The sequence below is a fragment of the Heloderma suspectum genome, chromosome 2 (assembly GCF_057233095.1).
Source record: "Heloderma suspectum isolate Gila_16-S chromosome 2, 16-S_ref, whole genome shotgun sequence".
NCBI classification, from domain to species: domain Eukaryota; kingdom Metazoa; phylum Chordata; class Lepidosauria; order Squamata; family Helodermatidae; genus Heloderma; species Heloderma suspectum.
In genome coordinates, this window is record NC_139459.1 from 162615065 (window position 1) to 162641149 (window position 26085).

At 44.0% G+C, this 26085-nt stretch overlaps 1 protein-coding gene across 4 annotated transcripts in view; it reads right to left on the reverse strand.

Annotated features, from left to right (window-relative positions):
* Positions 1–26085, reverse strand: part of DNM2 (dynamin 2) — an 86245-nt gene that overhangs the window by 38646 nt on the left and 21514 nt on the right. For 2 of the 4 annotated variants that reach the window (XM_084835547.1, XM_084835545.1), the window contains exons 3-12: positions 19343–19492; positions 18601–18804; positions 17834–17932; positions 16439–16599; positions 15571–15713; positions 14118–14253; positions 9174–9241; positions 7814–7952; positions 4005–4091; positions 2435–2505 (exon numbers count right to left, since the gene is read on the reverse strand). In XM_084835547.1, coding sequence (XP_084691673.1) covers positions 2435–2505; positions 4005–4091; positions 7814–7952; positions 9174–9241; positions 14118–14253; positions 15571–15713; positions 16439–16599; positions 17834–17932; positions 18601–18804; positions 19343–19492 — 1258 coding nt within the window. Of the gene's footprint in view, positions 1–2434; positions 2506–4004; positions 4092–4942; positions 5082–7813; positions 7953–9173; positions 9242–14117; positions 14254–15570; positions 15714–16438; positions 16600–17833; positions 17933–18600; positions 18805–19342; positions 19493–26085 lie in introns of all 4 variants that reach the window. The other 2 variants (XM_084835549.1, XM_084835546.1) reach the window with 1 other exon arrangement.

The following is a 26085-nucleotide window of genomic DNA, read 5'->3' on the forward strand; positions in this document are numbered from 1 at the left end:
CCCAGGAGGCTGTTCCAAGTGGTCCGGAGCCTGGTCGGTCCTGTGGCTCCGGAACCACTGGAGCATTCTAAGGCCTCCTGTGAGGCCTTGGCAAGGCACTTTGCAGATAAAATTGATCAGATTAGGAGTGTTACTCTGCACGCTGTGGATACAGTTAGTGAGCAACAGGCGGCCTGTGGCAAACTGGTTTTGTGGGATTGGTTCCAGCTTCTTCCTCCTGATGAAGTGGACAAGGTGCTTTCATCTGTAAGGCCGACCACCCTCTTACTTGATCCTTGCCCATCGTGGCTCATTATGGGCTGCAGAGAGAGACTGGGTGAGGGGATCAGGGCGGTGGTGAACGCCTCCCTTGAGGAGGGAGTGATGCCATCAGCCCTCAAGGAGGCAGTGATAAGATCGCTCTTAAAGAAGCCCTCCTTGGATCCCCAAGTTCTGAACAACTTTTGCCCAGTCTCAAATCTGCCATTTTTGGGCAAGGTGATTTAGCGGGTGGTCGCGGTGCAGTTGAAGGCACACTTGGAAGAAACTGATTATCTAGACCCATTTCAGTCGGGCTTCAGGCTTGGGCATGGGACAGAAACAGCCTTGGTCGCCTTGCAGATGATATGAGGAGGGCTCTGGATAGGGGTGAATGCTCCTTCCTTGTTCTCCTTGACCTCTCAGCGGCTTTTGATACCGTTGACCACGGTATCCTCCTGGACCGCCTGGAGAGGTTGGGCGTTGGAGACACTGTATTGCGGTGGTTCCGGTCCTTCCTCTCCGGCAGGTACCAGAGGGTAGCACTGGGAGAGGAGGTTTCGGACCCATGGCCGCTCACTTGTGGGGTGCCACAGGGTTCCATCCTCTCCCCGACGCTATTTAACATCTATGTGAAGCTGCTGGGGGCTATCATCAGGAGGTTTGGGGTGCAGTGTCATCAATATGCGGATGACACGCAGCTCTACCTCTCATTCAAATCTTCAAAGTTGGCCGTAGAATCCCTGTCCAAATGTCTGGAGACGGTGAGTGGCTGGATGGGGAGGAATAGGCTAAAGCTGAACCCTGACAAGACCGAGGTACTTTTGGTGGGAGACAAGAGGAGGCTAGGGGATGTTGACCTGTGTTGAATGGGGTACGGCTACCCTTGAAAGACCAGGTCCGCAGCCTGGGGGTCATTTTGGACTCCCAGCTGTCCATGGAGGCTCAGGTGTCAGCTGTGGGCCGGACAGCGCTGTATCAACTCCATCTGATACGGCGGCTGCGCCCCTTCCTTCCCGACCATCTGCTCCCATCGGTAGTACATGCCCTGGTCTCCTCTCGTTTAGACTACTGTAATGCGCTCTACGTGGGGTTACCCTTGAAGACAGTTCGGAAGCTGCAGCTGGTACAGAATGCGGCGGCTCGCCTGATTAAAGGCAGCCGCCGGCGAGATCACATCACTCCAGTGCTGAAGGAGTTGCACTGGTTACCAGTTGTTTTCCGGGCCAAATTCAAGGTGTTGGTTTTGACCTTTAAAACCCTATATGGTTCCAGCCCAGCCTATCTTAAGGAGCGCCTCCAGCAGCACCAGACAGGCCGCTTAACAAGATCAGCCTCGGATGGCCTTCTCTCTGTCCCATCAGCCAGGACAGCTAGACTGGTGGGGACGAGGGAGAGGGCCTTTTCTGTAGTGGCCCCCACTCTGTGGAACTCCCTCCCTAGGGAACTCCATCATGCCCCCTCTTTAATGAGCTTCCGTCGTGCATTAAAAACGTGGCTGTTCAGGCAGGCATTTGGGGTGGGTTAGGGTATTTTAGAAAATGTTTTTATTGTAGAATTTTATTGTTTTATTGTATGTTGTACATCGCCCAGAGCGGCTGGGTGAACAGCCAGATGGGCGATTAATAAATTAAATAATAAATAAATAAAGTTTTAATTGTTTGTATTTTAACTGGCTTTTTATGTGCATTTCTGAGTTACTTGCTCCAAGCCTTCAAAATGGGGTAGAACAAAAATCAAAGCTAAACAAGTGAAATAATATGTTGTGTTCCTTCTCTCACTCCGTGTGTGTGTGAGTGTGTGTGCATGTGCTACATTATTAACACATTAGTTAATAATTACAAAATTAACACATTAGTGTGTTAATGTTGTCCCAAATTCTCTAAGAATTTGGGACAAAAGTTTGTATCTTCTCCAAAATGCAAGTTTGATCTCAACATGACTAGCTTCAGCTTCTAGTCATTCACTTTCATTTAACCATAGTACTGAGATCTGTACTAACAGAGAGCATCTCTGCATTAAGAAACTGAAACCAATTCAAGTGCTCTTAGCTTTTGCTTGATCCAGCTGATGGGACACTCATTTATAAAATGCTCTCTGCTGCTTGGCAAAGAACTTCTCTTAACAGCGACATACTGTTTGGGTCACGTAATGCTTCCCAGCCTCTCTTGGACTTTATTTGGTAGCAGACACTCACTTGGCAAATCCAATGAAGTCTTCATGGTTAGTGTTGATGTAAGACAGCTCTATGTCAATCAACAAGAGAATCTAAAGAGAAAAAAGATGACAAGCTCAGCTCAGCTATATAACAAATGGTAAGAATGAGCCCATCCAGTCCACCCTTCTGTACTTAGCACAGTCTTCTACACAGACTTGCTTGAACCTCCTACACCATTTTTAACACTTTTAATCTGCTACTTGATCCAAATGAACCCCTTTAAAGTCTTAGAATGAAAGAAATATCAATTTCAAAATTACTCTAGTTTAACATAAAAAATAAATTTAATTGCTAACACATTCCAGAAACATGGTTTTAAATACAAAATTATTGGGGCCCACTGGACCCCACAATGTTAACGTTTTCCTTATCACTGAATCCCAAGAATTCAGTATGATTTTCTTCCATCAGAAATTTTCCTCTAAAGAAATCTTACTTGCTGCTACATTTCAGCTCCAAAAAAAGCACGTATACAGAGCACTGTCTGTTGAGCAACTGTGAATCTCTAGCACTTAAAGTTGAGTACCTATCTATTTGTTTTGTTAGGGACAAACAAACCTGTGGCATATGATTGGGGAAAAGATACAACCCACCAATTAGGTAATCCTCACTGGGCTATCAGGAAGCTGTGCAGGAGAAAACAGAGGAGAAAGCAAAGCAGAACCTGAATGCTGGGTTCAGAGTAAATAATGGAAGGGATCAAAAGTACCCCAATAGCTTAATAGTGCATGCGCACTGTTTGGTGCATGTCTGCTCTATGAATGTACCCCACTAGGGTAAGTTTTACTTGTGGGGGCCAATGGACCCCTGCAGTGCTTTGTAATGGCTTGTGGTTTTTGTTCAAACAGGAATGTACAGAAAAAAATTACAAACACAGAAAACAATCTACTCCAGTACTGTTGAAGCAGTAAACCTGCAAAATAAATAGAATTTATTATGGAGGCAAAATGCTATGTTATTTTTCCTACCCTATTTTATTCTACAAAATCAAGACCCCAGGCATATCGCCACTTGAACCAACACCAGCTCCCAATTACCAGGTGCACTCTCTGCACGACTTGGCCCATCTTTGTACTGGCAGTAGCAGCAGTATTGGTTCTCACTTATGCAGCAAGTAGCAGCACACCCATGCAGAAATCATGTCTGCTTGCAGAAAATATTGTGCCTCTTTTAACAGGTCCAGGTTTGGGCCTGCATCTGTCACCCACTGCAACCAATAGCAGGGATACAGCAGAAAAATGCAGATGGTTGGGCCCCTCCAGCTGGCCATCAAAATGGGCACCAACCTTTTAAAGTTGTGGCCTCATAAAATTTGTAAAATTTAAAATTTTAAAGTTGTGGCTATTTGAATTACACCCAAACAGAGGGCCCTACCATATGATGGTGTTCTGACTGCCATTCCAACTCACTGGAAATACTGAGGAAGCTGAGCCAAGAAGGGGTTTACTTTGCTGTAATTTACAGCCAAGAAAGTCCTTTTGGATTCAGGTTCTGCTATTCTTAAGCAGTCCAAAGGATTATTTGGAGGGTAAATAAACAGACTGCTCACCTGGTCCTTAGTTTTCCCTTCACGTTCTCTGATGTATGTAGTAACAATTCTCTCCGTCTCTTCTCGCAGCCTGGGGTAGGAACCAAGCTGAGGACAAGTGGGGAAGAGATCAGATCTCTGCAGCCTTAAGTATAATTCACACAGACATACAGGAAGAGAGGAAGGGTGTGGGGCTGGGCTGCCTCCCAGTTTTACCACGCTGGAAGGACTGATGCACCAAACAAGTGGAACTTTTGCCACTTCAATAAAGATCCAAAACGGGCGGGGGAGGGGGGGGCTTACTGAATGCCCTATGCTTCCCCATGGCCTACTTCTGGGAAACAGCCCAAGATTCCCATGGAGTTTAGCAGGAGAAAGGAACACACACAAGGCTGGCTTCTTAGTAACACAGGGAGAATGAGAGCTGCTTGCGGTTTTATTAAATATATAGGGTTACCACAAGTCATTGTAAGAGTGCTGATTACATATTGCCAACATGCTCTTAGAGCTAAAAAATATTAGAGCTCCTTTCATAACTCAATGCACACAACTTCTTTTGGCACAGAGCAGCTCAGAAGAGCTGCCTTGTGTCATGGGAAGTGCCCCTGAAGTCCAGCTGCTTTTCAAAGCATGCTCAATTACAGCTGCTATGGTCCGAGCCACAGCTGAGCAATGTCACTGCAGGACCCTACTGTGAAGCCAATCCAAGTACAGAAGCCCACAGAAAAAGCCATCTAGCAACCAAGGAGCCAAAGGAGCAATTCAATATTCTGATTAAGGTCCCCGAAAGAGGATGAAGTCTGAAAATTGCTGGAATTCAGGCCTTGCATGGACACAGATTGCCCTCACTTGAATGCACTCAGTCCTTCTTTTAGCTGGGCAACACAAGCAGCCATATTCCGGGTGTTAGGAAGCATTAGGGAAATGGAGGAGGGGGAAGAAGAGTAGAGACCCATTACCTTCTCTGCACACTTTTTAATGACCATGGCCAGCTCTGAGACCACGAGATCAACACACTTCAAACTGGGCTCTTTGAGCTTTATAATCTGTTTTTTCACTATGGCTTCAAAAGCCATATCAGGAGTGAAGAGCCCCGTCCTGCACCATGCAGAAAACGCGAACAGAAAGGAGAGATTCCGAAGAAAGACAGGGGGGAAAAGTGACAGAGAGGGGAGAAAGATTCAATAGGTTAGTAAAGTGCAAATGAAAAAGCAGCAGCACTTCCTCAGGAAGATCCTTCTTGCATTGCCAGCTGCCAACCAGGACCTACTCCCTCCCAGGATCTCTTGAGAGCAGAGCTGCTCAGCAGGGCTCAGGCTAGCTTCAAGTACTGCTGTAAATGGACTGTGTTCTGATCTGCTGCTGCTTGCAAAATGTTCCAAGTGACAGTAAGAGAAAACCCATTTCTTAATGGCACCCAAAGGCAGAGAAAACTGTCCCTCTACAGAGTGAGGGAGGGGCTCATGGTTGCTTCTTCCTTTATCTGCAGCTATCAGTTTGACCTAGAGCAGCCTTCCCCAACCTGGTGTCCTCCAAACATTTTGGATTACAGCTTCCATCAGACCCAGCCAGTATGGCCAGTGATGATGGGAATTGTAGTCCAATGCATATGGAGAACACCAAGCTGGAAAAAGCTGGTCTAGAGTATGAGCAGCCAACCTATGGCATAGTGCCATAGGCAACAGCAATTTGTGGAACTCTAGGAAAGGAGCAGGAAGCTCTCAGACTTACAAGTCCTGCCTCCCTCTAGGGCTGCACTGCCACCTGCTCATCATCTCAGGAGACAACAATCAAACCTCTCTCAAGCATGGGGTTACTACAGAGAAAACTAGAGTGATACTACCTTATATTCAACTTCACTTGTGGCAGCCTTGGCAAAAAGGCTGGCCAGCACTGAGCCAGAGTCTGCCACATTCTGGAATCAGTGCAAGTCCCTTTCTACTTGCCAGGCATCTAGGAGTCAATGGAAGGTGTATGGGGGAGAAGAATATTTACAGCATTTGATAAAGGTTGCTATTTTTAACTAGCGCACCACTGCTGACCTTGCACCCATGGGGCAGGTAATTACCACCACTGCTAAGTAAGCCATGAGATGCTGGAATTCCTTGTTGTGATGTGATCATCATGTGTCTGGGCTGTACCAGAAATTTTGGGGGGGGGGGGTGCTCAGATGACTGAAGCTCCTCCATATATAAAAACTAATCCCTCTACTAACATGTCAGTGAGATGCTAGGCTAGAATCCTTCTCCCTAACATACTAGTTTTCAATATGAAGAAAATGTTTTGTGCTGAAGACTGTCCCATCGGGTGAGCCCACACCTAAAATGTGAAGTGGTATAAGCCGAGACACAGATTGACCACATCAGTAAGAATGAGGCCTGTCTTGCAATTGGCATTTCATAGAATCATAGAATAGTAGGGTTGGAAGGGGCCTACAAGGCCATCGAGTCCAACCCCCTGCTCAATGCAGGAATCCAAGTCAGAGCATCCCTGACAAATGGCTGTCCAGCCTCGTCTTGAAGGCCTCCAGTGTGGGAGAGCCCACACAGATTTCATCACAGTAATACTCGCAGCCTACCCACCTTGCCCAACAATGCTTCCTCAACTCATTTAGCGTGCAAGGAATGTCACTCCTCCAGGCAAGGGACCCTCAGACTTTGGTGACCTAGATCTGAAGTCAATCGTTCCTCATGGTGGTATCTTCAAGTACTCCCATTTCATTTTTTCCCACCACCACCCACATACACTTCTTTGGAGGTTCAATACTAAGCAGCTTAGGGGGTAGCTCAGTGCTCACTTACTGTTCAAACTAGGAGTACTTTTGGGGACAGGCTCCAGCAGAGTCCTTTGGTATCTCAACTCAGAAAAACTGCTCAACGTCTGCTCAGATACTTTATGGGGCAAAAGAGAGCAGGCGATCCTGCTGCATTCAGATAGCTAGGACTTGAAGGACCTTGGAGAGCAAGTGCTGGCTTCTTCACATTACATCAACAAAAGCACACATCTCTTCTGTCAGAAACAGACCCAAAGTCCAACTTACAGCATACACCACTTCAACAAGCAAGCAATGTAAACCGCTCTTAAAGGGAGCATCTTTACTACTTTGCTGAGGATCATAGTGCTTGCCAAGAAGGCACACGGGCAATGTGAACCTACAGCCTCAGTTTGTACACCCTGCTTTTGATTCCAGAAAATAAAAGCAGGTAGAAGCCAATTCCTTGACAGGTCAGCTTTTAAATACATGGAAATAATCCATGTAGACAGGACAACCATACTGGAACAGTGCAATTCCCAACAGATAAGAGGCCTTTAGAATGGAAATAGATAATTATTCCAACCAATGCATTTGAAGCTACCTTGCCTCCTATTGACCATGGCTTTGCAAAAATTGAGGGAGCGGTTTAAATGGCAGATCAAGAAGCCATGCACTTAGAGAAGGGCCAGGATCCAAGACAAATCTGCCTACTAGCCTAGGCAACCTCCAGATGGCTCACAACAGCTTCTGTTTGTAGGCAGAGGATGGAAGCAGGAGAGGATTAAGGCAAAGACCAGTCCTGCTTACAATGGGGAATAATACCAAGACTGCAGTCCAGACCAGTCCAGATCGGACTACACTTTAGCACTTCTGTAGAAGCATACGAAACTGGACAGTTTCCCCTGCTGAACAATAGTCTGCATCTCAACACCAGCCAATCAGGATTTTAGAAGATGCCTGCAGCAATTCCTGGAGGTTGTGCTAGGCAAAATGGGCAGATTAGAACAGTGCAGTTTTGGCAGGTTTCCCCAACCCCACTCAGTTAGGGCTAGGCTGCCTCCAGCTAGTTCAATACCTTACTGGTACACTGTCTAACTGTATTGATTAACTCCTGAATAACCAGGTCGACACACTTCAGACAAGGCTCTTTCAGCTTCACCACCTGCTTTTTCACAATGGCCTCAAATGCCAAGTCTGGAGTGAACAGCCCCGTCCTACAGTCATCCACACGCAGGAGGAAGGGAGGGCACAGGCATGGCAGAGAAGAAAAACAAATGGGGAAGAGAAAAGGTTTAAAGACTGGCAACATTCTAGAACACAATTCCCTCCCCACAACTACAGCTCTTCCACTGAAATGAGCACTGTCCCACCTGCCAGTAGCAGACTTCAACTACATAATGCAGTCCAAGGAATGGAACAAGGGCATCAGAAAATGAAAAGGTTGTTCTGGGTGGGGGAAAAGGGAAAAGAACACTAATCTCTGCTGCAGGAAGACATTTTGCAAACTGAATCTTGCAATGTACTTATTTACAGAGGGTTTTTTAAAAGGAGGTTCTCCTTCTACTTCAGAATATGGAGAGAGGCAGGTGGGTGACAAGAAAAAAAATGGCAAGGATATTGGCTCTAGGGAGGAAGCCCCACAATGACTAAGAAACAGAGGACATGGACAGAAAGAGGACAGAAGAAGATCTGGGCAAAGCAAAGATCGCTACAGATAATTTTGCCAGGAGGGGAGCGGGGGACAAGTTGAATGCTCTGGAAGCAATGGAGCTTGTATGCCATTGCCCCCAAAGTGCAGGGACTAAGAGGAAGCGGTAAACTGCCCCTCCTGCAACAGGACTGTTGAACCTCCTAGCCTATGGATCCTATCTTTGACCCATTTATATTAATATTATGCCTTTCTTGCTGAGTATAATTCACATTTTGCTACACACATGAGCAGCCCATAGGCAGCCCCAACACACATCTCTCTCAGCTGAATCTTTGCTTCCAGGATAAACAAAATTAAGAGTGCTGAGATTTTTGGAGGGGAGAGGGAGTAAAAGGCAGCAGTCAGCAGTGCCGTGCTATTCTTTTTGCACCCTTGTATAGCTGAGCTGTGCTAGGAGTACTTGCACATGGATGTGCAGGCCTAGGCTTTCTATTCCCACTCTTGTTCAAATTTCTCCCAAGGGAGGAGGAATTCTCCCTTTCAGTTTGTAATGCACCAAGCATGCTGACAGGGTGATGATCAGCACTCCATTTCCCTGCATCTTCTCACTGCCATTTTTCTATTTGACTTAGGCAAAATGGGAGACTCTGCCAGTCACTAGGGCTTCCTAGACTGACTGCCAATTTGCCTTAAGTGCAGAGATAACTATCACTATGTACATTTATTCAGCAGAGCTCAAGGGGATACTGTTCTGGGTGAAATCAGCTATTGTTCCTATACTTGCCTTACACCATGGATGTTTTTGATTGCATAGCTGATTTCTCGTCTCAGATCCTTCTCATCAAACTCCATCTAAAAGAAAAAGAGACAAAGACTCAAGGAGATGGAAACACAACTACTGAATACCTTCGTAACAAAGAGGGACCTCCTTTCTTCTTTGTACAGACTGCTTCCACAGATGCTTGCACCTTGGTGAAGCCATGATTGCTGGCCATCTTGGTGAGAATCTATGCCAAGGTCCAGGATACAAAGGTATAGTAGCCAAGAACAGGGTACTTACCCACAAGCATTCTCCTCAGTGGAAGGAGGGCATCCCGAAACAGGTAGCTCCTCTCATCCAATCCCAGAGGCAAGTTCTGTCTCCATCTGGTGGGAGTAGGGCCACTGAGTCTCAGTGCATACTTCAGCCTGGGACAAAACCTGAACACCTACACGAGCCATTAACTGGGCCACCAAGTGGTGAATTACAAAAAGACCACCATACGCTGCCCATTGCTGGGGTGGTGGTGGAAGCATGATGTAATGCAGTGTCATCTCAGAAACTGGATTATTTTAACTTAAACTCCTGGCCTCCATTGCTACATCTCTCCTAGTACAGATAGTCAACTCTCTCACAGACCCCAAACCAACAAGTAAGGCCAAGATACCCTCTTTCCACTGAGGATAAATGTTCGCTAAGTATTCCTTTCTCTCTCCTGGTTGAGAAAGGCATCCTCCAATGGGAAGCTGTCATGCTGTGAGGGAAACTGGCCACAAGATTCTGTATTTAGGTTTCTAAATGGCTCATCTGCCAGAGTATGCAGCAGTGAATAGTTATAAAGTATTACATTTTAAAATATAAGCACATTACAAAGCTAACACATCAGTAGGTGAACAAAACACTCGCAGGGGTTCTCACAAAGGCCTGAGGAAATAAAATTTTTCACTACCATAAAACTATATTGGAAAATTGTCTGCTATGCCTTTCTAGGGAAATAATCCCATTATGCTCCATTTCAGTATAGAAGGAATATTGGAAGGATTCTTTTTGATACATATGAAGAAAGATAACCTGCTCTGAGGAAGGAAATTTCTTTCCGAAATGCGTCAGGCAGTATTTTTTAAAAAAAACAAGCACCTGAGAACATTTTTTCTCTTCTGTTTTGTGACACGTAAGTGCCTTCCCCTCTTGCCGTTTCCTAAAAAAAAATTGCACCAGTTGAAGCCCTCAGCTTTTTGCCAGGGAAACCCTGCTGCTTTCACTATAGGTAATTACATTCTTATTCTCAAAGACATTTAAGGTTGTAACCTGCTGTTATCCAGGATTGTTTTATTGCTGTTTTACCATTTTTATTGTTTTTGTATTTTTTTAATGTTGTACATAGAATCATAGAATAGTAGGGTTGGAAGGGGCCTATAAGACCATCGAGTCCAACCCCCGGTGCTATTTTTTTTAGGAAAGTCTACTAAAGGTTTACAAATCAAGAATGTTACAATAGTCAATCAAGAGGTTTTCAGGGTGTGACTGTACCATGTTTGTCATCAAGAAAAGGGTGCAACTGGTTTACCTGATGCATCCCATAAATAGCACTCCTGGTAACAGCTGTCATTTGACCATCTAAGGTGGAAGAAGTCTGGATCTCAGACTGTGAACTTGATCCTTCAAGGCTGGAGGAGAAAGCATGATCCCAAAAGAATACCTCCTAAATCACATGGTCTGCCAACCATCTTCACCCATCATTACTTCTTTGTCTGGATTTAGCATCAATTCATTCACTTTCACACACAGCCCATAACCTCTGGTAGCCTTCTGATTGAATTACTATAATGTGTTATATGCAGGGCTGCCCTTGAACACTACCCAGAAGCTTCAATTAGTGCAGAATTCGGCTGCCAGAATTTTAACTGGTACAGCCAGGTTTGTTCGCAATGCTCCAATCTTAAAAGAACTGCACTGGTTGTTGATTTGTTTCTGGGCCCAATTCAAGGTGCTGGTATTTACTTTTAGTCCTAAATAGCTTGGGACCCAAATACCTGAAGGAGCACCCCTCCCATATCAGCCTATGTGGTTCAGAGGCATTCATGGGAAAAGAGGAGGGGAGCAGCTAGAGGCCCTCACTTTGCTTTGAAGTGATCTCAGCTGCCAATAAGGACCTCTGTTATTAATAAAATACAAAAAAAAAGTGGAAGGGATAGGGCAAGTTCGATGGGTGCCAAGAAAGCTGTTTGAAGGCGCACTGGTGCCTGTGGATGCCACATTGCCTACCCCTAATCTATACTGCTATACACCAACCTGGCGTTCGATTGATTAAGGGCAACATAGACATGTTTTAAATAAATAAAACAAATTCAGACTGTAGTTCAAGGAATTCACTGCTGCTTCTCGATCTGAGAAGAAAAACATGCTGGTGTCATCAGCATATAGATGACATCAAAATGTCAGAACTCTACCAGCTGAACATACATTTTAAATCATACCAGAGACAAAGGTATGATTGTTGCTTTGTCTGGTAGCTGGGACAGCTACAGGACAAAGCAACAATCTCCCAGTGAAGCTCCACTGAACACACTCAATCGAGAATAGAGTCACTGTAAAATGGTACCTACACATGCAGACACTCCTTCAAAACAACCTAGCAATTGGACTGGTTCAACCACCTTCTTGATCGCTAGATTCAGATTATCTACCGGGGTCATTAGAGCAGTTTCTATTCCAAACCTCTGTCTGAACGCAGACAAGTAGGAGAAACTGATTTTCTGTACCCACAAGAACCATTCACCAGTAAGTAGATTAAAGTTTGATCCTATGATTGCCCAAGTCTGTTGGATTTAGAGAGCGTTTTTTTTCTTCAAAAGCCACAGGCTTTCAGTACTGGAAAGGACAAAACCTGCCTTAGAAGAGGCATTGTTATAGCGAGCAAAAATGGTACCACTTCTCTAAAATTGCTTTTGCTTTTAACTACCACAACAAGCATACTTCAAGTACTCATCCAAGCATTTCCAAAAGAATTGTCTGTGCCCTTGTGTAACACTAACTAAAACAGATCCAAGGAATCTACGTGGAATAAGGTGCTGAGCAAAGGTGTCAATGGCCCATATCAAACTCCCCATTCCAGAGGCTAACAAGGCAAGAAATGGGACTGCCTGCAGGGGCAGTGAGAAAATCCCCCAAACAGGTACTCTAGAAACCAACTGGATCCCCAAGTGTCTAGAAGTCCATCATCCTACGTTATCCATCACCATGACTATCACTCTTTATTCGAACCAACTGGTGCTGTGGCTTGTCTTTGGGGACTACCTGACTTGCATAAATAGGCTCTCTGGCCTGTAAGTCTGGAAATTGTGGTTACTTGTATACTCTGGGGCTTCTGGATAAGTGATTCTTTCAGTAGACAATCTCTTAATGAATCCAGGCAAGCAATGGACTGTTTCAAGGTGAACATCAATTCTTCAGCAGAAATATACTGATACCAGCACCACTGGGATAGAAGCAAACACGATAGTGTCGTGAAATGGAACCTAGTCCACAGGACAGAATCTATGAAGACAACCATGGGTGCCTACAACTCAGCTGGAAGTTGAGATTTGCTTACGACTCTTTCTGAACTGTTCAGATAATCCTAATGATCATGTTTCTTCTTGAATTCACCCTTCACTCATGCCAAAAATCCACCACGATAGGAAGCCATGCTCCATTAGGCATTACAATGTAACCACATCCCTTTAACTCATAAGAACTATGATATAACTTAAAGAATTGGTTCCTGAGTATACTTGTTTTCCCCTTCCCTCCCTGTCCTTTCCCTCATGCCTATTAGATTGTAAGTCCACAGACAGGAACTGTCTTGGGTTTTCTAAAATCTGTGTATAGCAGCCTCCCCCAACCTGATGCCCTGTAGATGTCTTGGACTGCAGTTCCCATCTTCCCCAGCCAACAATGCCAGTGGACATGCTGGCTGACGATGATGGGAATTATAGTCCAATACATCTAGAGGACACCAGGTTGGGAAAGGCTTGTGTATAGCAGCTAGAATTAATACAACACAGCAGCTATCCTGTCATATAAAGAAGAACTAGCCAAAATCATCTTTCTGAACTTGCTGGAAAGCTTTGGCAAAACAGAGAGGTCTTAACTAATTGCTTAAAGTTTAAAATGCACAGGTGGACTGGCTTTCCTTAAAGAAGCCTCTTCTATCATTGTGGCACAACAGAGAAGGTTTTGTGTCATGTACCTAAAGACCAAACTTCATGCAGGTGCAGGACATAATGCCTCTGGAACGTATCTTAATTGTCTCATGGCAGAAGGCAATTTTTAATGTGTACACTTTGCATTCACATATCCTGCTAACATCTTCATTTGTTAAACAGCCATGAGATACTAAGGCAGACAAAAGCCTTCTTCACAGTCCTCACTGTTTAACTGTTACATTTTAACAGATAATGTAGATAAGAGCTTACTTTTACTTTATACAGCCTGTTCACCTGCTCAGAAAAGGAAGATAGCTGCCTATCTTTCCATAAAGATACTTTATGGATAGATACTCCATAAAGATACTCCATAAAGATACTCCATAAAGAAAGCCCCAAGGCCAGGCAGCAGAGAACTAAATATTATACTGCCTCTAATTTTTTACCCATTTTAATTTCATACTAGGCCAGGAGGCCAAATGCTGCAGTGTTCTGCCCTTAGCCAAAAGCAGACATCTGTCCTAACCAGAGGCAGCAAGACACTGTTGAGGGGAGATATTTCTACCACTGATCGCTCACAAGTTTGGTAGACATACAGCAGTACTCTGTTTAGCTTGACTTGGGGAAATTCATTACTGCTATGGCAAGCTTTGAGAGGAACTTGATTAGCAAGGATTGAGCATGAGACAAACCACTATAGCAAGGGCAACACCACACTTGAAAATCTCTCTCACACAGACACACACACCTCTATGGAGAGAAAACCCCACATCAGTTTTACCTTGACCAGCTCAAAGGGGAACCTCTCGTGGAAGATGCGGTTTATTCGGGCTCCCCCTGAGAGTTCTAGTGTGTCTACCTGGTCTCCAGAGCCTTCAATTCTCTTCTCAAAATCCACAGCAAACTGTTGGACCATCCTGCACAGACATAAATGGGGACCAATGACAGCTTTCCACTGTGCCAAGGCCTGCTGAGGCAATAGAAGCCCTGACCAGCCAGGAGGAATGCTTTAGTGGATCAACTTCAGTTGTCATGCATGGAAATGTAAGTAACTCTTTGCCAAGAAGTTACCAAATTCCCAACAAGGGATGAAGCTTCCTGCTAAGCCCAATCTTAATGCACTTCCCAATATGGCAAAGTCTTTTCATTCTTGTATCACTCTCACAATACAACATTCTATGGCACCAGTTGAAAACTGCTAGGTAACTCAAAAGATTTAATTAATATGGGTAGCAATAGATTTAAAATTATTAAATATTCTGTTATAAAACATGAGATGGTAAAAACATTCAAACCTCAGCTGATTTAATCTAGCCAAAGTACCACCCAAATAAAATGATGTTGTCAGGCTGATCAAGTTGAAACTATGGTCAGTGTTCATGTAAGTATCCAAGCTTCACACTTGCAGAGAAGCATACAAAAACGTCTCTCCACACACACACATTATTAAATGTGGAACGTAGAAGCACTTTTTAAAGGTGCTCCCTGTCTATCTTAAAGGTTACAGTGGGTCTCCTACACTGTCAGTTGGATCCAATAAAAAGGTAGTGCAACACATGCAAATTGTTTGTATAGCCTATCCTTCCCCAACCTGGTGCCCTCCAAATGTTTTGGACTTCAACTCCCAGCATTCTTGACCGTTGGCCATGCTGGCTGCGACTGATGGGAGCTGAAGTCCAACAACCTCTGGAGGGCAAAACATCTGGAGGTTGCGGAAGGGTGGCTTATACATCCAACAATATGCCCTCCATAAATATATTGTTTGTGAAGAAAACCAACCTGGTCACTTCCGTAAGGAATTCTCTTAGTGAAATGGATGCAGCATGGCCTTTCCATGGCTCAGAATAGTTCAGGAAACAACTGTTTCCAAGTCTTTGGTTTAACCCCTTAATCCCCATCAACATTTGCAACAATACCTCAGTACATAAGTTCACACTTCTCTCTTGCAACCCATCCCACATTCCCCACCCTCTGTTGAAATTTAGGTTAAGTGCTCTTCAGGGACAAGAGTCCTTCTTCTTTTTGCTTATGGGACTCAATAAAATGCACTGTGCATCAGTGGTACTGTATAAGTAATAAATAAGCAAAAGAACCACTTCTGGATGCTTGCCACAACAGTTTTCCCTCCAAAACAAAATGCCTCTTAGGAGACACAGGTAACCCCCTAAAACATAATACAAAGCGGAAGGAAGCTGTCTAGGTGATAGGGAGACCTCAATGTAGATTTGACTTACTGCAGCAAGGCTTTGGTTTTCCGTGTAGGGTCATCAGGGCGAAAGTTCTTGTATTCCTCCACTTCTTTTTCTAGGGACAGTAGCTGGCTCTGGAGTTTGCTACGCAGGGATGGCAGAGACTCCCGGATATGGTTTGTCAATTGCTGAGGGGAAGAGAAGACAGAAAGCAACAATAGTTTTACATCAACATCACTACAAGCAGCGTTGCTTACTGCAGAGGACAAGTCAGTCTCTCTTTTAAGCCAGAGGCCCATTCTTGATCCCCAGGTTCTTGTCAGTCTCTTTTGCTCTCAAAACAGGCAAGAGCGGTGGTGTGATGAATTCCTCACCTTGCTCTAAAAGACTGGAATAGATTATGGCTTCAAGGCACTGTTCAGGGTATTTATAGCATCCAAGAACCCTTGCAGCCCTTTCTCTGCCCAGGGCTCACCTTACCCTTGCTTCTAGCATCAAAATCCTTTCCCCTACTTGCTCATTGTTGCTAGGGATGACAAACACAGAAGAACATGTTGCTGCTCCCAGCACAGCCCCTTCATCCCTTTCAAAACAGGCATTGGCTTATGGAACACGTCCACTGAGAAGCCTGCATATCAGAGATTAGCATTGCTACTTTCTTATTTAATGCCCGTAACATGCCAGTTATTGGGACTCAGTCAAACCTGCCTGCAGTGTTTGAACCAGCTCTAAACTGAGGCAGAGTATAATTGATTTGTGAAAATTGAGATGGAAATATTTGGGTTGAGAGGTGAGAGCCACCTTTCTCCATGATGCAGTAGGGGAAGTTTAATCATGTAGTGATTTTCAGCTGAAGACAAGGTAATTGGAAAGAGCCAAGCAAAAGAGCCAAGCTGCCACAGGAACAGCCTACCTGGTTGAGGACCTTCTGCAAGTGGGGGGTTCCCATACGGTCTGCCATGTGTCTGTAAGCAGGATGGGAAAGGAAGAACTTGCGCTCAGCTGCCAGTGCTGCTCTGATGTCCTTCTTACCATCAATATCCTTCTGGCTCCGGTTCACAACTCCAATGTAGCCTATGAGTGGACAGCTCCAAATGTTAGTTTCTGCCTTACAGTTTGCACAGGGCCCCAGAGCAAATCCTGAGAAGAGGGCTAGGTCATGACAGGGCAGCAACTGCAGGATACCAAACAGTTGTAACAGCACAGCAGAGTGGGGAATACTTGGTTCTACCACAGAAGCCTGACAATTCACACTTTAAAAAATTGGGAAGATTCTATTCTTCCTTCTTTACTTGAAAATACATGAACACATATTACGTGGGGACAGGGTAGGATGTTCAACAGGCAAGCACTGGGATTACTTCATTCAGCACAGGCTCTTCACATTGATCCTGGCCTCACACCACAATGTCCCAAATTGTCTTCCTTCATACATGAAAACACTGGAATCCAGAAATTTATAGAAAGTCAGAAGGCACTACCCCAATAAAAAAAATAAAATGTGCATATTTTGCATGGTTTATTCCAGATGCAGAATTGCGATTTTGAGTAGGATGGCACGCACGCTGATTGAAGGGGTAGTCAAGAACCCACCTGCCAGAAGCTGTTTGGTAGAATGAATCATTTCCAATTCCAGTCCTACATACATTCATAATCTGTCAAGTACTAGATGAAGCTTGTCACGTTAAAGGCTATCCAAGGGAAACAGTCGTTCAGGATCATAACCTTGGCATCCAGAACCTGTTAAGCAAACTTTGCTCCAAATACACAAGGCTAGCTAGGACCATCAAATTGCCTCTTTTACTGTGCAATTTTGCAGTTTCCAAAGAGGCATATATGGCTCCAACCATCTACTGCTTAATGAGAAAGGACAAAAAGTTGATAGCTTCATGTAAAACATATTGAACTTTATTAACAACCTTAGCTGCAGCTCTTGTCCCTCAAGCATCCTGCTGGCGTTTTGTGCAGACATGCCCAGTATAAAAAGAGGCTGCCTGCCATTAACTTCTGCAAATCTCAGAGGTTTTGGAGTGCCCTGGATGACAAAGGGACAGGAAAACAACAGCTAGCAGACCTAAAGACTGGCTATTTTCACATGCTCCAGCACTCTTGGCACAATCCAATTGAGTGCACTTTAGATGTACAATGCATAATAGTTGACAGCCATATAATTAAGCCAGATACTGCCTTCATTCAACCCTGATTATGAAATACACATTTTATTTAGGACTATGAATTTGACCACTTCCACAAGGCTGAGTTCATTCAAAGGAATATCCCTCAGCTATAAGTTTGAATAGCTTTCTACCTCTTCGCAGAGGTAACAGTTTGTTCTCCAGGATATCTCTGGCATCAGTGCCTTCATCCATCAGGTCTAGCTTGGTTATCACTCCAATTGTCCGTAGGCCTGTAAAAAAAACAGAACTGCTGATCAGAAGGTGGCACAGATATGCAGATGAGGGATTAAAAAAGTTCACAGGAACTATTTCATACCCTGTTGTTCCCAAGATAATTTCTCCTCAACAAAATAGCAGCATCACAGATGTGAGGTACATGTGGCACACACTATAGCTATAGGTGCAGTATAATCAATGACAGTATGCTTAGTTGAGTTAGTTTGCAGTATGCTTAGTTGAGTTAGTTTGCACATTTCTCAGGCTTCTCAGGGTTCTAAGGCAGGTTTCCTATCTATTTTGTAGAGATTCTGATTCTGGAATTAAAGGTACTGCCCCGGATATGAATTATTTCATTTTGTTCGGCTTTGCATTAAAACTAAGAGTTGTCTTAACCTTATGACTTCTTCTACTACATGTTTTCTGCTTCCAGAACCCTTCCTTTAAAGGTCAGAATCTTAGAAAAATCAGGCTGCTGATACAGGATTATTGAAGTCCATCTTGACATTGGTCCATTCTACCTGGGAGGAGTCAGGGCTTCCTGTTGCCAAGAAAACATCTCAGAGTGATATTTTGGAGTTCCATCCAAACCTGTCATGGGCTTGTATGCATTTATCAATGAATGGAAAAAAGGAAAAGGGAAAAAGGTAAGGTGAAAGGAAAAAAATAGGTATTACTTTACCTTGTGGATCAACTTCTTTGGCCATTTTGAGCGCATCTGAATTGGCCAAATCCATGTTGGCTGGAGTCACAGCAAGAATCAAACTGCTCTCTCTGCTAATGAACTGCAAAATCATATCTTTGATCTGGTACTCAATGTCCTGGGGTTGGTCACCCACTGGCACCTTAGTGATACCAGGAAGGTCAATCAAAGTCAGATTCAACACTGCAAAGAAAATGGGCAAAGAATAAGAAGCACTTTGAGAAGGTCAAGACTACCACCAACTCCGGACTTCAGGGAGCTTTGGAAAGCCTTTTTACATAAGAAAGGAGCGGAGGCAGCCAGCCATTAAAGAGAGCCAACCTATCTACTTTAATGATAATGCATAAATATTTTCTGTAATACAGAAGTATTGAAACCTCAGACAAAGGCAAGGTTTTCAAACAAGTTTCCACTTACAACGTTCCATTAAAATCCAATTTCAAAATGACCAAAAATGTTCTCAACTTGTGTATAAACAAAGCCACAGTCATGACATAATTTCCAAAGAGTTATATGACTGTGCCATTTCGTCATAAAGCATATTATTCTATCTGACATCTTCCCAGAGTTTACCTATACAGATTCTTGCTGTCAGTAAGTTGTAATATCCCTTTTTATTGGATATTTCCACCCATGATGAACTTTCAGTAGTCCAATAGCCCTAAAATGTATTATGTGGGGCAATATCTGCAATTTTTAGGAGGCACAAAACCACACCTACCATGTGGTGAATACACCCTGAGGTTAATGGGAATGGGAGAGATGCCTTTGTTTGTTCCTGTGGCCCTGTCTGTCTCCGCTTCAATCTCCTGCCGGACTTCATCAAAATCTGTAAACTTCTTGGACTTGCAGTGCAAAAATTCTGCATATTCTGAAAGACAGGAGAAACCTTTTGTCAAAGTGAGATGTAGAACTATGGGAAACCTTTTGTGGGCTCACCTAACTGTACCAAGTACTTTATCTCTCCTTACCCAATTTTTAGGGCTGCACTGCAGGTTCATCAGTTTCATTTTTTGAGGTGAAAATAAGGCAGGAGGGGAAGTAATATATCCCCAGATTATGCAAATGCTCAAGTTGAACCTTACCTGTTCACTGTGCTGTGTACTACTGTTTGGTGCCATGGGGAAGGGTCTTCTGGAGATCACATAGCAAACATGACAATCTCATAAAGCTATGCAGCCAGATTTGGATACGTAACAATGACATAAAGCCAACTGAAAGCAAGAACAATGCTCCCTGGATCAGCATTGTACTCGGTGTGAGCACTTTTATCTCCTTTTGGAAAAACCTCTGAAAAATCAGAAAGTGGGGTATATGCTTTTCCCCACTGTCAGACATTATCACAAAATGCACCTCTCAGTTTCAGCTCAGCCTTACTTACTTTTTTCTTACAAACAATCTGGGAGAGGACAGAGGTCTCAGTGTTCATTTTTTAAAAATCTTGAGGCTGGATGGATAGTAAAAGATCAATAGAGGCATACTTATAGACAGAAATAACAGGTAGAGATATAGAATACCACTTACTATGAAGCCCACCATACTTCTGAGAAGGTGCCACATCTTGCTTCTTTCCAAAGTATAAAATACTGTCACCACACTTACACAGAGCTTGAGAAAGAAGGTTGAATGCAGAGGTCCACACATTTTGTATGGGGCTTGGCAGCCACCCAACATTTCTAGTAGCCAGCTTGGCTTTTCTGCTTCCTACTCCACAAAGACAAAGTAAATGCATCCCTTTTGTACCTGTTGCTCAGCAAGTTGAGTATATAGCGGAGGAATAGTAGGGTATGTATCGTAACTCCTCTCCACCAAAGCACGACACTGATTTTCAAATGCACATTCTACCTCCCTCTGTCTGTGTATTTTTAACAATGTAAAATTTTGCCCCATTGTTTCCTCCAAACCTCTATAATGGAATTCAACTTCTAGAGCTGCTGACTACTGAAACTCTCGCTACAAATAATTCCGTATTATTGTAAGATTCCTGCAAAAGTCATAATAGTTAGTGGTGAAGTGGTTATCCCCTCTGATCCAGTCACACGGCCACTCAGGCATCACTGCACTGGAGCTACTATCACTGCTCCCTGCTGGCCATATGGAGCCATGCTTGCTCCTTCAGGCTCTTTTCAGTCACACCAATGTATTACTCCTGTGGCAAAGTATAACAGAGGCTCTCCATTAGTTGCCAGAATTAAAACTTCTAATCAATATAGTTGGTGACATGGCAACTATAACTGTGGCCCAGTGGAAATCCTGTTTGATGAAACCGCTCACATGGCAAGCAGAGTTTGAAGTAGCAGAAGCCTCCTGGAGCTATAATCAAGGCAGGGAGAAACATACCACCTGTGGTGGCTGATGCCCATTGTGGCTGGTGGGGCAGAGGAGAGGGTCACCAAGGGCAGAGCCAAGGGGTCATCAGAGGTGGAAGAGTCTTTTGAATCCCCTGCAGCCCATACCACAGAGAAGGGAAACTGAGGCACATGAACTTTAAAATTATGAGGGCAAAGCAGGGTGGGGGGAATCCACATGCTCACACAAACCAACTCCTTCAGACCCACATTCTTCTGTTCCAGCAACAACTCCCATTGTACACATAATCAAGTGACTTTAAGCTCATGAGTGCAAAATAGTGGGGGAAAATAATTATATGCATTATAAATTGTAACAATAATTTGTTATCCTGCTCCTCAGCCCCAAAAGGCTTCAGCAAAAAAGGCTGTCTCTGCTTGCAGGCGTACAATCTAAAACTGCATGACACAGAAGGAAAAGGGATGGGGAAGGAAGAGGAAAAAATTAAGTAGGCTGTCAGCAGAACTGGTGGAAAGGCCCTACTTCCCCTCACATCTCCTGGAGGTAGGGGCTCTGATGTTCCCTTTGCCTACTCTTGCCTCCCTTGCCCTTTCTTCTTTTCTACAGGGCAGTTGAAATTAGTTAGTGTATAGTCCAAATGGAGTAGTCTTTGGACCTCAGCAGCAAGTTCTGAGAGCATTGAAAATCCACTTCTTCGCATGTCCACTACAAAGCCCCAAACTCAAAACATGTCTACTCAAATGTAACAAGCAGTGCAAAAATCCAGCTTCTGCATGTCTACTCAAAAGTAAGGAAGACTGGATTATTCAGGACTAAGCATGGTCTGCAAGTTCTGAAACCATCCAAAATCCACCCTTTTACACATCATCATCAATATCATCATCATTCACAACAAGAGCTGAAAGCACTCCTTTGGGACCACATTTTCCTGTTCTAGAAGCAGCCTACATTCTGCAGAGAAGGAAATTCAAATGACTTTAAGCTCATGAGTGCAAAATGGGAGGGGGGTCGGGGGTGCACTCATTATAGGTGGAAGTCCACATACCCCACATTCATCTCAGTGACATATACACACACTAGAACCACCACACACATCATTAATAAGCCACCCCCATACCCCATTGCTCCAGCCAAGGCACAGGAACCAATCACCCAGTCATGACATTGCCAGGAAACCACAAGCAGATTTTTTCAAAAGGCAAAAAACAATTCCCGCAGCCACAAGCAGATTGCTACAGTGCAACCAACAATGCAATTGCCAACAAATTTTTGTGTGTGCAAAAAAAGAACTATAGTTGACAGCTCAACCAACGACAAAACATTCAAAAAAAGAAAGGAAAACTGCACAAACACATTTTTTAAAACAGCCAAAAAACAGAAAGACAAAACACACAAAAAACACATTATGAGTGCAATCCTATACACAATTACATGGGAGTAAACTGAATTGAAGCCAATGAGTAGACATACATAGGATTGCTCTGTAAAATAGCAAAAAAGAAAAAGAGGAATCGTTACCTATATTTTAGGTCTGGATTCTTTTGATGGCTGTCAGACACACACACACACACACACACACACACACACAGAGCTTTCTTTAAAAAAAAAAGGATTACCAGTCATACTCACTCTCACTCCTTCATTCAGGACTCAAAAAAAAGGATTGTGTTTGTCATTGCACTCACAATGCTGCTGTCCTGCTGGCTCACAAAAGTTGCTTTCCTTGGCTCAAGGGACAAAAATGGCTGCCACTCCGCCAGTTTGCTATTCCTCCGAGTATGCCCAGCAAGAAAAAAAAAATTGCTCGGGCAGTCTATCTGCCTTCCCCACCCATTTCTCCTCCTCTCCTGCATTTCCCTGGAGCCTGTGGTGGGGAGGGAGATTACCATATATGGCAACCAGGCAGGTAGGTGTTTCCGAATGCCCTGCCTGGTGCCTTGTAATCCTCAGAGTCAGCCTTGCCCTGAACAGAAGGAAAATGGAGCATGCGCAAAGCTCCTCTCCTTCCTTCATATACAGTTCAACAACTAACAGAAAGATTGGATTACTGGTAAGAAGGAAAGTCAACTAAACCATAAGGATGATGAGCATTTAAATTATTTGTGGGAGGTGGACAAAGGCAGCAAGGTAGCAGTGCTCTGCCACCCTTAATGGATGGATCGCCAGTGTACACCAGAGCAGAGCCAAGTCTGCCATTGCCCAGGGTACAGCCCAACCATCAGGGAGACCCTGGTATGCTGGGAATGCCACCATACAGATGCATGCATTCAGTACATTATTTAAAGTTGGTTTAAAGGGTCACTGGCTCCCACTGCAATGGAACAAGGGCTTAACACGTGGAGATAAAAAGGGAGACCTCCAGAATGATCTCCTCATGCTTCTTTGAATCCCAGTGGGAGCCAATCTGCCAGACCTGTATTTCAAGCAGGAATCATAGAATAGTAGGGTTGGAAGGGGCCTATAAGACCATCGAGTCTTATAGGAGGCAGCAAAGGCTACAGCTACACTACTCCCTGTTCCAGGGTCCCCTAGCACTCCAAATGGTCACAGGGTTGCTCGCCTTACTAAGGGGAAAACCCCACTGACTCTTTTTCTACCCTGGCTCTAACTTCTGTAGTAGGGGGTTCAATCTTGTTTGACTAGAGCCTGAACTTCTGAAATGGAAAAAACTACCCCCCCCCCCAAACTGTAGCCAACACAACCTCCCTAACGAAGACAGAGTATGCCCAGGCTTCATACAAGAGGCAAATTGGGAAAGAATAAGCATACTCCTGCCTCATCTCTCTTCCCCCTGTCCTGGTGCACTGTGTTTTAATGAACTATTGACACTTTTGCAGAAACCATACTTTCCCTTTGCATAAGAAGTGTTCAATGTTTGTCAAACAAAGTTTAATTTTGTAAAGCTTTAGAACTGTAAAGGAAAGACTAGTCACAAAAAAGTTAGTTGTGGACATGAAATTATGAAATCAAAATGTAAAGAAATGTTACTTATTTCCAGTATCTTGAAAATAATTTTTAATATATATTTATATTTGCATAATATTGTTATTTTAATACTCTTCACAAATTTCAATAAATACAAATATATAAATACTACATTATTCCACCATACCATCAATATTTATACATGATGAATACTGGACATAGATCCGTAATTACAATATAAATAATACCGACAATACTTTAAATTTTAATTTCATTATTTCAGATCCACAATCAAAACTTTGCGAGTAGCATGTCTTTCTATTACAATCCTACCACTTTGAAAAATTAAGCATTTCACCAATATTTAATTGATCCATTATCCACATTTGTTTTACTAGTCACATGTCTAACCTAGTCACCAAGGCAAATAGTCTCAGTATCTGTGCTTCCAATTCCACTCAACAGCTATGTTTTCAAATCAAGCATAACCAACAGCTTGACATATGCAGCATATTGGCATATAATGGCTTGAAAAAAGAAACAAAAGATCCATTCCACACATTTGAGGTTTTCACAGTGATAACCATAATGGCAAGATGGGAAGATATTAATATTTTGGAAAAGAGTTATTAAAAGACTTTACTGACACAAATGAACTAAAGATACACTTAGGGCGCAATCCTATGGGTTGCGCCTTGGCTACTCGTAAGCCCCCTGAACCCGGAGGCTTACAAGTATTCTATGCAGAGCAGGAGGCACAAGGTGCCTCCTGGGCTGTATTTAAGCTAGACAATTTTGCCTGTCTAGGAGAGGCTTCAGGGAAGGGGAGGGAAGGAGGCTGGGGCGGCAATAGGAGAAGGCGTAAGCCAGCCACCCCAGTCTTCCTCCTCCCCACCTGCTTTTCCCTGTCTGCATTCGTTTACCAAGTGCGGAGAGGTAGCTGGGCATGGTTCTCTCCATGCCAGCTATGACGGGGAGGGGAGGGGCAGCGCGGTTTCCTGGCTACAAGGTTAGAACCCTGTCTAGGGAGCACAGTATCACTCTCTTAAAGTAGCCTGCATTATCTCTCTATTATTTTCTGTGTACAATTCAGGTGCTGACTATGACAAATAAAACCTTAGGGCCCAATGAATGGTCTGAATACCAGAAATTGTAGTACTGCCAAAGCTAAGTAAGTGCTGATCAGTAATCTGGACAGGAGACCACCAAGAGCACTGTGTATGTGTAGTAAACTAAAACATTTAAGTCATTAATGTCTTGGTCTCTGAATCTCTCAGAGACCACTTTCTATCCATTATAACATCACAATGATTAATATCAACGGAGAGTGCCTTCTTGACTGTACCAGCCACCCATGTTTACACATCAAAGATACAAAGAGGCAGATTATCCATTGTTCCCTCACTGGGCAGGTTCGCATGTCATGCTAAGCCACCCCCACGAATAACATTCGGTGTATTAGTTGTTCACTTGCTTACCCACAATGATACAGATGATCAGCCTCTCCGTGACTTGTTGTGGCTTGTTTCAAACTTAGTCCTCCCACCCACTCCCTGCACGTATCCCAGGGGCCTTTGCGGCAAAATTGGCATCCTGCGATCCCTTGCTCCCTCGCTACATCAGCAGCCTTTTTACTATTGGTCCCGTGTGTGTTCGGGGCATGTTTTCCCTTTGCTGGCTCCCAATGGAAAGTTTCCTGATCTCCCCACCCCCACCCCCCTGTGCCAGCCAGCGTCAGCCTATGCTTGTTTTTCTAATTAAAACTGTAAACCTTAGTATGCCGGTTTCTGTTTTTTCCTGCTTTCTTCACCTTCAGATAGGGGAGGGGACCACTGGAAAGAGTGGCTGGCAAGGTGCATATTCAGGCTGATGCTGGCCTGGAGGTTGAGGCAGTGGTGGCACAAGAGGATGTTGTTGATAAGGAGGAGGGTTTGGCAGGGGACAAAACTGCTGCAGTGGCATGTAAGAATAGTGCTAGTATGGAGCTTGCGCTTGTTGGCCTTGCACAACTTCTTGCAAGGCTGCTGTTAAGCCCCGAAGCACTTCTGTCTGCCTGTCAATGGTGGCAGTTCGATCCCTCATTGCCCAATCAAATACGAGGTCCGAGGCTGCCATGCCATCATGCACAGATTCACCAGACATGCGGATGCTGTTAGCTACTGTCGAAGTGGACCAGGTAAACACTCAGTGGCCCTTCTTCTACGTTCCTGCTCATTCATTTCCTTGAAA